We start from the raw sequence: 19338 nt of genomic DNA on the forward strand, positions 1-19338 counted from the left end.
CATCACTGGAATCTAATAAATTTATAGTATTTCCCTTTCGTTCAATAATGAATCACGCAGCTTAGCTTTTCCATTAGGTAATGTTTTACCTCTGTGACCCCGTGTATTATTGATAGTTAAAAGAAAAATTTCATTTGGAATTTGAAACTAAGCATTAAATGTTATTTCATACCCCTGGTTTATTTGCATAGGGTATGGTATGATCGTATCAGAAACTACTAAGGCCCAGGTCCACAGGTTCATGTTGAAATTATTGAGAACGCCCGGAGACTGTACCGTATTGTTTCCCAGCATGATCAGTTAACTAAAATTAAACATGAAACTGTGGTCCCGGGCATAAATTCTTTTTGGAACTTTGTTTATCCTAATTTTACTTTTACATAATTTTGACATTCATATTTTTGGACATTTTTGGGCAGTTACATTTTTTTCCTTGTTTAAAATTCAATGGAGGTAATCACCAAGCTTTTTGTTTAGCAAGAGCTGAAGGATACATTTAATAATTTATTTTCTCTTGATTTATGGTTTCTGATGTTTCTGTATGTAAAGAGGAAGCGTTTAAATCTCTATCAGACACTGGGAATAAATTTTCCATTTTACCCCAGAGAGCACTTTAAACTACTTTTGAGAACTTGAAATTTAATCAGTATACTGCGAGTACCCAAAAGATGATGTTAAAATGAAAGGGTGGATACTGCTGGATAGTTGGATACAACCAATTTTTTTTGTTTTGATAAGTTTCATCAGACACTGCGAATAAATTTTCCATTTTACCCCAGAGAGCACTTTAAACTACTTTTGAGCGCTTGAAATTTAATCAGTATACTGCGAGTACCCAAAAGATGACGTTAAAATGAAAGGGTGGATACTGCTGGATAGTTGGATACAACCGTTTTTTTTTTGTTTTCATCGGGTGGTTATTTTTTATTTTTTAACATACCATGAATCCATGCATATTAATATTTAAAAATTTAAATCTTTTTTGAAAAGCAGCACAATAACGCTGTAGATTTCCATTATCTAAAATTCTAAAATGGTCGATTCAAAGAGATAAAAGCTAAATGTAATTTCAGTCAAATTTTAAAACTATGGGAAATACTTTTGATGGAATCAACATTAAATATTTACCTTAGTTGAACATAGTGTTGAGCAGGTATTACATTGGGAAGGCTGGATTTGAATTTTTCAAGCTTTTCGTTCGATCTCCGAACCTGGTATCGTAACTAGATACTCGTACATTGGGAGACCAGTGGTGTAGTAATTGGTTAGCATGGACGTCAGATCTGGAAGTTGTTGGTTCGAATCAAAGTCAAGTTATAAAATTTAGTGCAGTTTAGGTACATTATACGAGGAATGACACTTGTTAAACGATTTCATGCTTAACACAATAAAAATTTCTATTGTTCAAGATATACGTAGTTCTATTCCCGTAAATTACGTTCTTCTTCTTCTTCTTCTTCTTCTTCTTCTTCTTCTTCTTCTTCTTCTTATGTTAGGTATCTCTGAACCTGGTATCGTAACTAGATACTCGTACATTGGGAGACCAGTGGTGTAGTAATTGGTTAGCATGGAAGTCAGATCTGGAAGTTGTTGGTTCGAATCAAAGTCAAGTTATAAAATTTAGTGCAGTTTAGGTACATTATTCGAGGAATGACACTTGTTAAACGATTTCATGCTTAACACAATAAAAATTTCTATTGTTCAAGATATACGTAGGTCTATTCCCGTAAATTACGTTCTTCTTCTTCTTCTTCTCCTCCTCCTCTTTCTTCTTCTTCTTCTTCTTCTTCTTGTTCTCCTCCTCCTCCTCTTCCTTCTTCTTCTCATTTCTACTATTTATCTTGTTCTTCTCTTGTTCCATCCAGTGTGCCGTGGAAACCAGGCGGTATTGACAGTCATATCTACTTCGGTAGGTATTTTTTTTTTTTTTTTACTATTATTTTGTTTCAGCAAAATGGGGAAAGTAACAACAAACTATGATAAGTCCAAGTCAGGAACGAAGAAAAAGGAGCTAAAGAGCTTTTTTTACAATAAATTTACCCACTGTTGTTGTTTCTCCTTCTTCTTCTTCTCCTCTCATGTTCAGATGGGGTTAGGGTTTGTCTAATATTTGCAAATACCCACCTAAAAGGTCACCATTTGCACGAGGTCTTTACCTTTTAGGTGATCATAAGTGAAGGGTGTCAACGAATCACACAGTGTCAACAATGGTGTCAACCACTCCTGCAAATGGTGTGTCGGACACTGAAAAAATGGGTGTCGGCGACTTCAACATTTCTCTTTTTTGACTTTTTCCATAAAAGTATTTTTTTAATTTTTTTTGAGCAACATTTCAATAAAAAAATTATGTCTCTTACTAAAATACAATATGTTTTATTTATTTCCACAAAAAAATCTTCAGATTAGAGGTGGTATCAAGTTCATAATGCTGTTTTTATGGAAAAAGTTCCTTAAGGGTGTCGGCCATTGGGGGTTTTACCCTAACCATTTTGGAAAATTTGCAATCGAAATACGATTGTATTTTTTCTATACGATTGTATTTTTTCTTCTGGGAATTGGCCCCAGGACCTTCTGCATGACAAACAAGCACCTTACCACTTATCAACTTACTTCTGAATAGCAAACCGTACGGTATCCTCGTTATGGCTGGCTACCATGATTCCAATCTTATTGGCCGGTTGTCCCTGATCCTTGAGATCCTTAATGCGGCGTAAACACTCGGTAAGTGTATTGTGGTACATTTCTGATGTGGCTTCATAGTTTGGATTAACCGGATCAGGATAGCCTAGGGCAGCCGCACGAGCACGCTCCTGCAAATATAGTAACCGAGACGAGACAAGATGGGATCAACAGGTAAGTTTAGATACATAGGAATCTGTGACAACAGAGATGAGGTTTGATATAGGAATCTGTGACAACAGACATGAGGTTTGATATAGGAATCTGTGACAACAGACATGAGGTTTGATATAGGAATCTGTGACAACAGACATGAGGTTTGATATAGGAATCTGTGACAACAGACATGAGGTTTGATATAGGAATCTGTGACAACAGACATGAGGTTTGATATAGGAATCTGTGACAACAGACATGAGGTTTGATATAGGAATCTGTGACAACAGACATGAGGTTTGATATAGGAATCTGTGACAACAGACATGAGGTTTGATATAGGAATCTGTGACAACAGACATGAGGTTTGATATAGGAATCTGTGACAACAGACATGAGGTTTGATATAGGAATCTGTGACAACAGAGATGAGGTTTGATATAGGAATCTGTGACAACAGAGATGAGGTTTGATATAGGAATCTGTGACAACAGAGATGAGGTTTGATATAGGAATCTGTGACAACAGAGATGAGGTTTGATATAGGAATCTGTGACAACAGAGATGAGGTTTGATATAGGAATCTGTGACAACAGAGATGAGGTTTGATATAGGAATCTGTGACAACAGAGATGAGGTTTGATATAGGAATCTGTGACAACAGAGATGAGGTTTGATATAGGAATCTGTGACAACAGAGATGAGGTTTGATATAGGAATCTGTGACAACAGAGATGAGGTTTGATATAGGAATCTGTGACAACAGAGATGAGGTTTGATATAGGAATCTGTGACAACAGAGATGAGGTTTGATATAGGAATCTGTGACAACAGAGATGAGGTTTGATATAGGAATCTGTGACAACAGAGATGAGGTTTGATATAGGAATCTGTGACAACAGAGATGAGGTTTGATATAGGAATCTGTGACAACAGAGATGAGGTTTGATATAGGAATCTGTGACAACAGAGATGAGGTTTGATATAGGAATCTGTGACAACAGAGATGAGGTTTGATATAGGAATCTGTGACAACAGAGATGAGGTTTGATATAGGAATCTGTGACAACAGAGATGAGGTTTGATATAGGAATCTGTGACAACAGAGATGAGGTTTGATATAGGAATCTGTGACAACAGAGATGAGGTTTGATATAGGAATCTGTGACAACAGAGATGAGGTTTGATATAGGAATCTGTGACAACAGAGATGAGGTTTGATATAGGAATCTGTGACAACAGAGATGAGGTTTGATATAGGAATCTGTGACAACAGAGATGAGGTTTGATATAGGAATCTGTAGAAGAGGAGGACTAGACTGAAGAAGAAGAAGAAGAAGAAGAAGAAGAAGAAGAAGAAGAAGAAGAAGAAGAACGTAGAAATCTATGCATATTAGTATTTAAAAATTTAAATCTTTTTTGAAAAGCAGCACAATAACGCTGTAGATTTCCATTATCTAAAATTCTAAAATGTTCGCTTCAAAGAGATAAAAGCTAAATGTAATTTCGGTCAAATTTTAAAACTATGGGAAATATTTTCGATGGAATGAACATTAAATATTTACCTTAGTTGAACATAGTGTTGAGCAGGTATTACATTGGGAAGGCTGGATTTGAATTTTTCAAGCTTTTCGTTCATAGGAGGTGGATCGGGACCTGTGAATTCTCTGGAATATACTAGCATGTGGTCTGGATCAATATCTGAAATATCAGCATATTTTATTGATGAAATTTGTGGTAGGTATGTTTTTGTATATTTTGTAACCAACTTTAATAAAACGCAAAATGGTTATTTAGGGACAAAGTGGTAAACGGGCGCTTATCATGCAAAAATAATAAATACCTATCATAGGTATCATATAAAAAGAAGGAGAAGAAGAAGAAGAAGAAGAAGAAGAAGAAGAAGAAGAAGAAGAAGAAGAAGAAGAAGAAGAAGAAGAAGAAATAGATTGCCACTAGGTACGTACTACATACTTTCAACGGGTTACTTTCTAATCTTATGATGTTCTAGTGTTATCCCAGAACCTAATCAGGAATTATTGTGTATCATCTTCTCTATGTGATGATCTATTAGGTTTTCATCAGCTATTAAACCTTTCAATAAGTTTTAATTTATCTACTAATTAATTAGGTATTTATTTTGTTTATTGAGCGAGCCTAATAAGGTTCGACACCCTGTAGCTGTAGAGCATGAATATTTTATTCCCGAGCTCGGTATTAAATATAATAGGTATGTATGTATTGTAATATATCATGTACGTTTCTCATTGTACTGGAATTACATCAATACTCAAACTCGCTATTTTATCATTCCAGTCATTCGACATTTTTTAAACATGGATACAAAAATTTGAATTTCTTTCCCCAAATTTGAATTCGGAATAAATATTGTTGTCTTCCTGTGTCTTCTTCACAACCACAACATGGTGATCTCAAGGTACCTGTTTGGTAAGATGGACCTTTCGCGATTAAGAGGCTGTGACAACGAAAGGAAAAAAAATAGATATTTCCTTAGTAAGTACTCTTACTGGCTGAGGGACTAAGTCTGGCTGAGGGACTATAAACAGAGAGTAGATCAGCGTCTAGCTAGGGGACTATAAACAGGGAGTAGACTAGTCCAAATTTCCTTAAGAGGCTGTGACAACGAAAGGAAAAAAAATTCTCAAGAAATTAAATGATTCTCATTTCATTGATTGCAATGACCAAAAGCCCTTGTCTTCTCCCTCTTCTTCTTCTTCTGATTACCTAAGTTTTTTTTTTACTAACAGGTACTTATAATAAATGAACATGGATAGACATTCTATTCAATGACACCAAGGGACGGAAAAGCGCCAGACAATGTTAAAGATACAGCTCACATGTTTTATCAAGATAAAGGTAACAGAGTTTAGCCAAAATCAGTTGGTCTCAAAGCGATCACTCTAAAGCTGATTGAGAGGCCGACGACAAACGCCGACCCGATCTGAACATGGGAAAAGGCGAAGAAGACGCTGGTACGCTTTCTATTGAATGATTCTCAAGAAATTAAATGATTCTCATTTCATTGATTGCAATGACCAAAAGCCCTTGTCTTCTTCCTCTTCTTCTTCTTCTTCTTCTGATTACCTAAGTTTTTTTTTTTTTACTAACAGGTACTTAATAAATGAACATTGATAGAGATTCTATTCAATGACACCAAGGGACGGAAAAGCGCCAGACAATGTTAAAGATACAGCTCACATGTTTTATCAAGATAAAGGTAACAGATGGGCCGCTGCTTCAACTAGTTCTACCAGTAGTCTCCTTAATTCTAGTTCGTTTTCACCAGCGAGCACGATGTCATCAGCGTAGGCGAAGATCTTATGCCTGTCTCCTAGGTGTATGCCTGCTGGGGCCATTCTCATTTTTCTCGCCACCATTTCCAGTGCTAGGTTGAATAGCAGAGGGGACAACCCGTCTCCTTGTCTCAGTCCCGTACGGTTGCTGAAGGGGTCCGAATACTGGTTGTTTATAAGGACTTGGCTGACATTTTCATCCATGCAGACTTGGCACATTCTGATGAGTTTGGCGGGGATTTGGGATCGGGACCTGTGAATTCTCTGGAATATACTAGCATGTGGTCTGGATCAATATCTGAAATATCAACAGCATATTTTATTGATGAAATTTGTGGTAGGTATGTTTTTGTATATTTTGTAACCAACTTTAATAAAACGCAAAATGGTTATTTAGGGACACAGTGGTGAACGGGCGCTTATCATGCAAAAATAATAAATATCATAGGTATCATATAAAAAGAAGAAGAAGAAGAAGAAGAAGAAGAAGAAGAAAAAGAAGAAGAAGAAGAAATAGATTGCCACTAGGTACGTACTACATACTTTCAACGGGTTACTTTCTGATATTATGATGTTCTAGTGTTATTCCAGAAATCCAGAACCTAATCAGGAATTATTGTGTATTTTCTGCCCTATGGTTTTCATCAGCTATTAAACCTTTCAATAAGTTTTAATTTATCTACTAATTAATTAGGTATTTATTTTGTTTATTGAGCGAGCCTAACAAGGTTCGACACCCTGTAGAGTGTAGAGCATGAATACTTTATTCCCGAGCTCGGTATTAAACATAATAATTATGTATGTATTGTAATATATCATGTACGTTTCTCATTGTACTGGAATTACATCAATATACTCAAACTCGCTATTTTTATCATTCCAGTCATTCGACATTTTTTAAACATGGATACAAAAATTTGAATTTCTTTCCCCAAATTTGAATTCGGAATAAATATTGTTGTCTTCCTGTGTCTTCTTCACAACCACAACATGGTGATCTCAAGGTACCTGTTTGGTAAGATGGACCTTTCGCGTAAGAGGCTGTGACAACGAAAGGAAAAAAAATTCTCAAGAAATTAAATGATTCTCATTTCATTGATTGCAATGACCAAAAGCCCTTGTCTTCTCCCTCTTCTTCTTCTTCTGATTACCTAAGTTTTTTTTTTACTAACAGGTACTTATAATAAATGAACATGGATAGACATTCTATTCAATGACACCAAGGGACGGAAAAGCGCCAGACAATGTTAAAGATACAGCTCACATGTTTTATCAAGATAAAGGTAACAGATGTATGAAATTGAAATGTCTTCCATATTGACCCTGTATGAGTAATAGTAAATACAGGGTTCATAATTCAATAATCTATTATCTTCCATACGTCATCTTCGCCGATAAACGAACACTATTATTATTATATTCATTCATTTTCCATTACGTATTTCCATGTTCTATTTTCTATAAGTACTTTAAGATCCCTAGCTATCCCCTTGCATGACACTCTTCCATAACGGTGTTAAATGCACTTGGGAAGTCAATTGTGCAAAATTAACACGTTCACTTCCACCTCTCACCTACCGATAAATGAGCACTATTTTTATTAAATTCATTAATTTTCCATTACGTATTTCCATGTTCTATTTTCCATAAGTACTTTAAGATCCCTAGCTATCTCCTTGCATGACACTCTTCCATAACGGTGTTAAATGCACTTGGGAAGTCAATTGTGCAAAATTAACACGTTCACTTCCACCTTTCCCCTATCGCATTCATACGTTATCACCTCTCAATATCTTTCACACTTGATTGCATTTCATATTTTTATTTTTTTCAATTTTTCCCCAATGTGACGTCATTTTTCTATTTCGGTGTTATTATTGCGGGAGTTCTTCTTTACTTTCTTCATCTTTTCCTTCGCCACCTCTACTTTCTTCTTCTTCTTCTTCTTCTTCTTCTTCTTCTTCTTCTTCTCGTCGCGTCGTTCAGATACGAATTTCCTATCGAGAGGTGAAAGGTTCTGATTCTGACAGTTTGGGTTTGAGGTCTGTTGGCATTTTTATGTTCTTTATTGAAACAGCAACTTCCATCGACCTGTCCCGGTAGCAAATTGGTTTGCCTGGTAAGTGGGATGCCTCGGGTTCGAATCACAATCAAAGCGTTGAATTTCATTCTTCTTAAATGATGTCCTATAAGATGGAGTTAGAGAAAAGGTAGCGATCAAATGTGTAGTAAAATGAGACCTACATGATCTTGTAAAATTGGAAAAAATGACCTTATTTAAAAATAAAAATAAGGAAAAAATAAAGCTAAAGGGAATTTAGCTAAAAGAAAGTTAGGTAGGTATGTAGGAGTATGATATCATCTTAAGTATCTGAGCAGGAGTAACATGTTATTTTTATGTTCAGATTTTCCTTTGTTGAAGCAAAAATGTTAAAAAATATGAAAAGAACAAGAAAATTTCATACATGTATGACAGGAAAAATGTACAGAACATCCGTAACATGTTGAAAGTTTCCATTTTAACATTAGATGCAAAAGATTGTAGCACATTGGTGCTGAGTCCCTTTTGCTACCAAAGAGAGAAACATGACAGTCGTGACGAAATTGTGCATGAGAAATTCAATTTGATGATATGATTTCAAACATGATAAAAGTAATTATTTTTACGGGGTAGGTGACTAGGTATATGATGGTAGGCAAAACATTAAAATGTGTTACAGTTCTTTTTCGAGTAGGTATGTTGGTGTAAATTATAAACTGAAATTTTATTATTACTCGGATAATTGTTTTAGCCTTCAGGTTAGGGCCATGAGTACCCCATAAACATGACAGTCGTGACGAAATTGTGCATGAGAAATTCAATTTGATGATATGATTTTAAACATGATAAAAGTAATTATTTTTACGGGGTAGGTAACTAGGTATATGATGGTAGGCAAAACATTAAAATGTGTTACAGTTCTTTTTCGAGTAGGTATGTTGATGTAAATTTTAAACTGAAATTTTATTATTACTCGGATAATTGTTTTAGCCTTCAGGTTAGGGCCATGAGTACCCCATAGTCCTAACTTGACCTAAGCCCAATCCAAGCCCAACTTACAATTCCCTTGTCTTCTACACAATTTACAATACAACTCTCCAATACAGTACAATTTATTTTAATTGATCTTATAACTTATAACATAGATAACGTACGATCAATCGTATCTAAGGCCAGCCCAACGAAAACTGTTGTTAGGGTACGTGTTCTTTAAATATGTGATAGGGAAGAATACCAAAAATGTTCTCAACCAAAGTCACTACTCGGGGTATGTAAAACAAGTACAAGCGTTCTCACCCTTTTCCTTTCACCTTTTTTATGGCGTAATTTATTTGGGATACCTGACATATATTTTCGAGGGTACAAAAAATATACGCCGTTTTCCAACATTGTAATTTTCCTGTTGGGAGAAATAATTATGAATTATGTTCTCTACAAAGATATTTACATTTGTAGGAAGTAAAGTCAGACCAGAGACACAGTGCGGAATGCCGAAGTTTTATGAAACTCTTTTATAACTGCCTCCTTTTTTTCTCCTTCTTCTTCTCCTCTATTTGTTAGGTATTTCGTACTAAAAATAATGAAATCAGGAAAAAATCAAATGAAAACATTTTAAGATATTCGCTCTTGAAAGGTAGTTTTTAACCTTTGATAAAGTACAATTCCCTTGTCTTCTACACAATTTACAATACAACTCTCCAATAAAGTACAATTCACTTGTCAAAACATCATTTGAACAAATGAAACAGCAAGTTTCGGGATTTCACTAGAGAAAGTTGTAGATTCAATTAAAGATCTAGTCTTAAATGAGCAGTAAAAGAATTTACCAGGACAGTTTTCTCGACGTTACTAGAACGCGAGACGTTGAAAAATCAAATTAATAAAGAAACTGAAAAGTTTGTCGAAGTTTCTTTTAGCAAGTTGTGTTTTTTTTTTTTTCCTTTTCTTTTTGAACAAGTTTTACAATTTCAGCCACAGTATTATAAGTTTTATCAGTATGGAAAAAGCACTCTTTATATAGGAACGTAGACTGTTGAATTAACTGATGAGTTTACAATGGGTCTGCTGGTAGGTACTATGTGTCTCCACTTTATAGGCATATAAAAATGTAAAACGTGGTTATTACGATTTGTAAGCCACCCTATTTGTAATAATATTACAATTTGTAATACGAGAATTTTGTACTGAAGAATCAACTTCAGTGTGAGCCTTTTTTTTTCTTGATTACCTAAATTTATTTTTTGACCCCATCAAGAATGATTCCTCCTATCTGATGAGAAAATAATGATATCAACCATACTATGTGTCTCCACTTTATAGGCATATAAAAATGTAAAACGTGGTTATTACGATTTGTGAGCCACCCTATTTGTAATAATATTACAATTTGTAATACGAGAATTTTGTACTGAAGAATCAACTTCACTGTAAGCCTTTTTTTTCTTGATTACCTAAATTTATTTTTTGACCCCATCAAGAATGATTCCTCCTATCTGATGAGAAAATAATGATATCAACCATATTCGCTACTAGAAGGCCTTGTAGAAAAATATTTCGATGGTATACATATTTTTGAGAAAGAGAACAAAAGGGAAGGAAAAGTTATATGTGACGTAATAATAATAATTGAATATTGTTCATACCCTGGGTGCTAAACAGAACTCACTACTGAGGAATATTTCAAGTTGAAATAGGACCTTAGGACTGAATGTGGGACACGCACTTGGAGCACATGAAAACAGAGAATTTTTATGTTTGCTGTAATAACACGGTTCTCAAGAAATGTGAGATCAACACGTAATATCGTGATCATTTCATGCAAAAGCCAGGTAAAGTTTTGCATCACAAAACGGCGAAACTACCGAAACTCCATGATCTTTGAAGTGCAAATATTTTAATTGATCTTATAACTTATAACATAGATAACGTACGATCAATCGTATCTAAGGCCAGCCCAACGAAAACTGTTGTTAGGGTACGTGTTCTTTAAATATGTGATAGGGAAGAATACCAAAAATGTTCTCAACCAAAGTCACTACTCGGGGTATGTAAAACTGAAATAGACTCAAGTACAAGCGTTGAATTCTCACCCTTTTCCTTTCACCTTTTTTTATGGCGTAATTTATTTGGGATACCTGACATATATTTTCGAGGGTACAAAAAATATACGCCGTTTTCCAACATTGTAAGTTTCCTGTTGGGAGAAATAATTATGAATTATGTTCTCTACAAAGATATTTACATTTGTAGGAAGTAAAGTCAGAACAGAGACACAGTGCGGAATGCCGAAGTTTTATGAAACTCTTTTATAACTGCCTCCTTTTTTTCTCCTTCTTCTTCTTCTTCTTCTTCTTCTTCTTCTTCTTCTTCTTCTTCTTCTTCTTCTTCTTCTTCTCCTCTATCTGTTAGGTATGTCGTACTAAAAATAATGAAATCAGGAAAAAATCAAATGAAAACATTTTAAGATATTCGCTCTTGAAAGGTAGTTTTTAAACTTTGATAAAATTAACCTTAAAAGCTTTTTGTGTAGAAATGTTGAAATACTTTATTGAAAAAAAAAGTGTTATTTTAAATTATTATTGCCTTTGATAAAATTAACCTTAAAAGCTTTTTGTGTAGAAATGTTGAAATACTTTATTGAAAAAAAAAGTGTTATTTTAAATTATTATTGCCATTAGACTAAAACACTGCAAGAAAATGACAGAGGAGAGGTGGTGTTTTTTTTTATCTTTTGTAAAGTTGCATTAGTTTAAAAATACGGAATAAGGTAGGTAGGTATGTACCTATGAAAACTTTTTAAAAAAGGTGATGAAATATGAAATACTTCATTGTACTCGTAGGTACTAAGATTCAACTAGGGTTCTTAGTTGTATTTCGAAAATAAGGTAAGCCATTATCTAATTTGGGTGTCTGATATGAATCTAATTAATAATAATAGTACTAAGATTCATTATTTCAAGGTTGGTCTGAAGTCTGATGATTAGTTAAAAACCAAGTTTTAAGAGAAGCATAATCTGCCAAATTATTTTAATTATTTCTGTGGTCCTGAGGACAAAAATTTCCAAATCTTTTGTAAAGTTGCATTAGTTTAAAAATATGGAATAAGGTAGGTAGGTATGTATATACCTACCTATGAAAACTTTTTAAAAAAGGTGATGAAATATGAAATACTTCATTGTACTCGTAGGTACTAAGATTCTTAAATCATTATTTCAAGGTTGGTCTGAAGAACCTGTACTTGATTAGTTAAAAACCAAGTTTTAAGAGAAGCATAATCTGCCAAATTATTTTAATTATTTCTGTGGTCCTGAGGACAAAAATTTCCAAATTGTCAAAGTAGGTCGAAAGTATTCAAATTGTCCAATTCCAGAAGTCTAGGTATTTTTTAATTTCAAGTTTTGTCTCATGTAAAACTTCTTATTTCTGCCAAACTTTACGCCCTTATATTTCTTTGCTAACACGAGAAATATCGCGGGCAAAAGTTAACGCAAAGTTCGAAGCCTCACAACCACTCCATGCTTAGAATCAGAGTTAATTCCAGAAGTCTAGGTATTTTTTAATTTCAAGTTTTGTCTCATGTAAAACTTCTTATTTCTGCCGAACTTAACGAACTTTACGCCCTTATATTATTTCTTTGCTAACACGAGAAATATCGCGGGCAAAAGTTAACGCAAAGTTCGAAGCCTCACAACCACTCCATGCTTAGAATTAGAGTTTGGTGAAATAGAAAGAATTCTTTCAAGCATTCAAGATTAAAAGACTAGAGAACGAGAAATTTGGGTTAATTTTCCGCTTTTTATCCTACCTTGATGAAAGTATAAATTAGTTGGAATAAAAGTTGTTCGTAGAAGTTGGAAATTAATTTGTTAACATTTTATGCACAACTTTTTGAGAGTTCTGAAAGATTTTTTTTGCGGTGTAATATGTAAATCAAAATCTGTTTCTAAAGTTCTATAAAAGGGAAGAGAGAAGAATATATGAAGAAAAAAGGTGAAAAGTGAAAAGAACGAAGAAAAAAAAAAAAAACTTGAAGGTGCTCTTATAGACTTATAGAGGTAAAATTTGTATGATAATATTGAATTAGATATTTTTGAAAAAGTTAGCAACGTATAAGGTTGTTACGATGTTTTCTCACGGATGTGTAGCTTCTCTTTTCTCCAAACTCTGAAGGGTTTTCAGGTACTCCATGTTTATGATTTCCTCAATGTAGGGTTTCCTATTTTTCCTACTTACCAGTTTGAGTTTTCTCTCTCCAAGTCAGGTAGTATCTTCAACAGTGTATTATTTCAACAAAAGTGTATTATTTCAACAAAATGTTTCGATAGTACTTCCTCTTTATGTTGTTCTATTTTATTACCCTTCATTTCCTCTGTAATTATATCCCTTTCCATCATCTCGTTATCTTTCCAATCCTCGTTTAACGTTTCATTTCTACAGAACTTCTCCTTTTTTCTGTACTTATCTTCTACTTCGTCATCTTCTTCTCCTTTTTCTTCTTCGGCTTTTCTTCTAGTTTCAAGTACTTGACGCGAACAAAAGTACTAAAGGTACTCAATTGAAAAACTCTAGAAAAAAAATCTTCAACAAGACACAACTGGAATAAAGAGGCGCTCGTTGGAAATATCTCTCTTAATTAATTTTAATTAACATCATGTTCCCCATGCATTGCTTATGTAATTTTCCATACTAGATAAAACACATGCGAGCAGAATTTTTCTCTCCGAGAATCCAGCAGAAACCTCGTTTGTGTTTTGGGGTAACAGATGCGTTCCTTCTTGTCAAGTCAGAACATTTCAATTTCAAATTTTCCCCTTGAACTTGTTTCAGTAGTCGGAAAACTTGAGTGCAAAGTTTTCAGACAGAACTTATCGAACTAATTGTGGCTTCTGGGAGCATCAGCGTTAGTCAGAAGTGACAAAGATCAACAGGAATGGAGTTCGCAAAATGTTTGAATGGTTGCGTGATGGAGTGAAGGATTTCGAGTGAAATACCTCCGAGCGTATTAAATATCCATATTCATTTTGACTTTGGAGAACAAATAGATAAAAGTGGCACAAACATCAAGAGAACATGTATAAAAGTCACCTTTACCATAAGTTTCTAAGAAAATCTTACCTTAACAAAGAACTTTTAATATCCATATTTTGACTTTGGAGAACAAATAGATGAAAGTGGCACAAACATCAAGAGAACATGTATAAAAGTCACCTTTACCATAAGTTTCTAAGAAAATCTTACCTTAACAAAGAACTTTTAAGGGTGTCAACTTTTACAATACAACTTTTTTCAGAGGTGTTGGCCCTAAACTTTCAACATTAACGTAATTTTTTAGCGCATCACGTTCCATCTAACTTTAAACTTTTACCGAAATTAAAAGTACCTACGTCTCTTTTACATCTGTCCTCTGTTTGAACTTTTCGCCCCGAAGTTAAAGGCCTTACTTTACTTTTTTCCTTTCTAATCCAAGAATAAGCTTTAATGAGTGACAAGACAGATGGGGTTAACTCCAGGTAACAGATGTATGAAATTGAAATGTCTTCCATATTGTAGAAATATAACCAGGGTGGTACAAAAAGCAGGGTTACACCTGGTGAAACTTAGAATTTGGAGTGTTTTTTCTCTTCTTTAGACTGTCAAATTAAAAGGAAAACAATCAACAACGGAAAAAAGATAGCAATTTTTTCCAGCTTATCCAGATTTCCAATTTAGACGGGTCCTAATTAGACAGGTGCGACTGTACTTTTAATGATTACCTGTGTAGTCTCTTCTTTAGACTTTCAAATTAAAAGGAAAACAATCACCAACGGAAAAAAGATAGCTACACAGGTAATCATTAAAAGTACAGTCGCACCTGTCTAATTAGGACCCGTCTAAATTGGAAATCTGGATAAGCTTAAGGGTGTCAACTTTTTCAGAGGTGTTGGCCCAAAACTTTCAACATTAACGTAATTTTTTAGCGCATCACGTTCCATCTAACTTTAAACTTTTACCGAAAATTAAAAGTAGGTACCTATACGTCTGTTTTACATCTGTCCTCTGTTTGAACTTTTCACCCCGAAGTTAAAGGCCTTACTTTACTTTTTTCCTTTCTAATCCAAGAATAAGCTTTAATGAGTGACAAGACAGATGGGGTTAACTCCCAGTACAATTCACTTGTCAAAACATCATTTGAACAAATGAAACAGCAAGTTTCGGGATTTCACTAGAGAAAGTTGTAGATTCAATTAAATGATAGGATAGTAGGAGGGGGAGCAGGAGAACAAGAGATAGACAAAGAAATTAAGAACGAAACTAGACGAAGTATAAAGATGACAAGATGTTAGCCTTGAAGACTCTCATAATGATCTGCTATGAGCATGTTCAAGCTGTCAAGTCTGATGATGGGATTTCTCATATCCGCAGGGTAGACAGTACAGACTATAAAAATTATACGAATACCTAAGTAATCTTGTAAATATCTTAGCTATCTATAAAACATAACTTGAATGAATTAATGATCAGAAACTCTGAAGTTCATGTTGGAATTCTTTTGTAGATAGAGAAATAGATCTTTTGTATATCTCTACAGAGAAAGGTCTATTTCAATAATTTGTTAGTTCACGCTTTGTCAATCACAAAAAAACGACTTTAGGAAGCGGAAAAATCCCCAAACTTTTCTACCTCTCATTTTCACAAGTTTTCACTGTTTCTGACCCGACAAAAAAGTTCAAACTTGCAAGAACAACAAAAATCGTAGGAACGATCAAAGCGTACTTTTCCATTTCAGCGAGGCAGATAAATATTCCATAATTCTGTCACAAAGAAAATCCTTCTAAAAGTCGGATAAGACGGGTATGAAGTACAAATATTATTAATTTCGAAAACTTCCTCAAAGGAAAAGTTCGATTGAACGGACGACGTTGCATAAACGAGAAAGTTAAAAGATATTTATGTAGGAAGCTAAGTAAATATCTCAAGGAAGAACAACAAAAATCGTAGGAACGATCAAAGCGTTCTTTTCCATTTCAGCAAGGCAGATAAATATTCCATAATTCTGTCACAAAGAAAATCCTTCTTAAAGTCGGATAAGACGGGTAGGAAGTACAAATATTATTAATTTCGAAAACTTCCACAAAGGAAAAGTTCGATTGAACGGACGACGTTGCATAAACGAGAAAGTTAAAAGATATTTATGTAGGAAGCTAAGTAAATATCTCAAGAATATTCAACTTATACCTGAAAATAACTCAAAAAAATGTCAATAGTTTCCTGCACTCACCATTTGTTACTTAACGTGAATTCTTCTGATTCCGAAGTTTTCTCGTAATTTTCACAGATAAATTCGTAGCTTCCATCGCCTGATGAGCGTTGTGCTATTGATTTTAGTTGATCCAGATGTTCCGGGGATAATGTACTGGGTAATGGACAAGGCTGGTATTCATTCCCTACAAGACTCTGAAACCAAAGAAGACAATATATTACAGAATCAGTATTTATTAATTATTTTTTTCTTTTTATTTTATGTATTTTTAATTTTACTTTATTTTTCTGTGTTATTTGATGTAAAAATAGGACTTAAATCCCGTAAATAAATTAAATTTGGTTAACTCCTTTCTACTCACTACCTCTTTCTTTTCTTTATCTTTCTGTTTCACTTCCTCGTAGAAAATATTCTTGCATTATATTTTTTCCCTCATGATATATTACTTAATTTCTGACATGAATTTATTATTTTTATCAACGTTGTTCCTTAAGTAATCTTTCTATTTTTTCTGCTCTTTCTTGAAAAAGAAAAAATAATAAAAATGAAAAATTTCATGTTTTCCCGTCTCGTCATTTTCAATTAAAAATTTGAGCAGCATGGGCTTTATACGGATATTTACATTTTGTTTTTTTTGTAACTTGAATTGATAAGAGTAGATAGATAGATTTTTAGATTAGATAAATTTATTTGTATTTATTTTTTAAAAATGTTACAAGGTTGGCTTACATACCTACTATGAAAAATAAGTAATAAAATATTGAAATAATAACTAACGATATGAGTAGATACATTATATACATACATTTTGTGTGTGCAACATTGGTGTTTCACTGTTTCAATTTTGTTTTCATCATTTTAAGTTTACGGCTTTATAGAAGTTTTTATTTGTTTATTTATTTATACAATAAACGGGATTTACCCTGTACTAACTATTACAATGTTATATTCCTAGCTATGACCTATGTAAATACCTAATTTAAAAAAAAGCAAACAAACAGACGATAAAGAAGAGGAGGAGAATGAGGAGTGAAGAAAGATGAAGAAGTGCTAACCAGTCTCCTCAAGCTGATTGAGGTAGAACTGTTTAATTGCTGAGTGCTGAGGCTGAAGTAAAGAACAGATTGTTATTTTACACTTACAGTATTATTTTACAGGTATAGGTAGGTATACCTAATATTTTTTTTTTTTTTTTTTTTTTTTTTTTTTATAAAATTTTTAAAATTTTTTTTTTTTGTTTTTTTTTCCCCCCCCTTTTTTTCTCCACGTTATAATAACATGACTTGGGTTGGTTAAATTTATCGAAAGTCTAAACACACATTGGTAAAATTGGTTCCATGCTAGTCGTTACTTCCGATATAGAAAAAAAAACTTTGATAAAAAATAATAGTAGAGCATATTGCATACATACTTAAATAAACGGCGCGCACACAAATTATAAAACGAGGTTTTCATTTTCTCCTTCTTTTTTTTCATCTTGGAAGTTGTTTGTTCTTTTGCCCTCATATTAGTTCTTTGCTATGATTTTACGCTCTTCTTGTATTGTTTTATATTTTCCTGGTCTCTTTTGTTGTGGTTTCCACAATTGACGAAATGTTCTTTGAAGATTTTTAGCTCTGAACTACTAATTACATCTTTTGAAGTATAGTTTTGAAAAAATTACATGAAAAGTCTTCGTGTCTTAGGTCTAATAATAATACCCTCATGGATTTAATTAGAAATTAATTTGTTAGAGAATAAGTAGAGCAGAGAGAATATAAAAGTTAAATCTAAAAAGAAAAAAAAATACTAGATGACTTGAAAACAATAACTTACCTTTAGCATAATTTGTGTGCAATTCAACAGTAGACATTGAGAACTGTGCATGAACTGATTCGTCTTCTTCTCTTAGAGAGGATTTGACTGAGTCTAAAGTTTCTGAACATTTCCGTAGCCACTCTTTGTATTCTAGATCACTGAAACATAAGAAACACTATGACTATGAGAACCTAGTAGTTTTTAAAAAATACAATTTTCATAACTTGGTTGAAAATCTATTTGAGAAGTATGCTGTGTCGCTCTGGCAACCCAAACTTTGGGCTGTCCGTCAGTAAATTTTATTGCTTGTTTCTAGAGGCTTTGAATCTTGGTGTGAAACTCAATAATGTCAATACGCGTAATGTAGGTCAGAAAAAGAACTAGGTACCAAATCATTCTCGAATTTTATATAATTTACATAGTAAGAGGCTCATTCCCGGAAGATGAAGGCTTACTGGCAAAGAAGAAAAGCCAGTGAGAATTAAAACTACGTGGTCCAAGTTGGCCGAAACGATAGTAAAAAAAAAAATAATAATAAAAACACATTTAATAATCTCTTGGAGGGTTTCAGCAGTCATTATAAGTATATAAGTTCTGTGGGTCAACTTGAAAAGGAGAACCAAAAGGCAGATATATTTTGCAGAACTGCAAAGAATTATTACAGTTTATTTGTTAAAAGCCGACATGTTTCGGAGGCGCTCCCTCCATCATCAGGGCTACAGGAAACACTAAACAACGAGGTACACTGAACACAGAAGACTAGAGGAGATCACAGAAAGAGGGTGGGTAGGCATAAGGTTAAAATATGAAAAATATAAATCTGGGGCTTAAATAATTAATAATGTTGAAGAATTTGCCATAATGCCATGATCACCATAATATGATGCAATGTTGTGAGCCATCAGGCTAGAACAGCGATTCTCAACCGGTGATAGCAACACGTAATATCGAGATCGTTCCATGCGAAAAACCAGGCAAAGTTTTGCGTCACAAAACGGTGAAACTACCGAAACCCATCACCTCGTATTAGTTTTCAAACTAAATAAAACTCTCAACTTTTCAAGTGCCACTCCGGTTCCTCTTCCTACCTTCCCCTCCCCTCCCTCTTCCTC

General features: G+C 33.9%; 1 protein-coding gene across 1 annotated transcript in view; it reads right to left on the reverse strand.

The window, feature by feature from the left end:
* The window catches only part of LOC103512146 (NACHT and WD repeat domain-containing protein 2-like), a gene marked incomplete at its 3' end in the record, with an annotated part of 36344 nt that overhangs the window by 16170 nt on the left and 836 nt on the right, over positions 1-19338 (reverse strand). The window contains exons 2-3 of the mRNA XM_026825708.1: positions 18245-18384; positions 4401-4536 (exon numbers count right to left, since the gene is read on the reverse strand). Of these exons, the coding sequence (XP_026681509.1) occupies positions 4401-4536; positions 18245-18384 (276 nt within the window). The remainder of the gene's footprint in view (positions 1-4400; positions 4537-18244; positions 18385-19338) is intronic.

The sequence above is a fragment of the Diaphorina citri genome, unplaced genomic scaffold (assembly GCF_000475195.1).
Source record: "Diaphorina citri unplaced genomic scaffold, Diaci psyllid genome assembly version 1.1 scaffold796, whole genome shotgun sequence".
Taxonomy (NCBI): Eukaryota; Metazoa; Arthropoda; class Insecta; order Hemiptera; family Psyllidae; genus Diaphorina; species Diaphorina citri.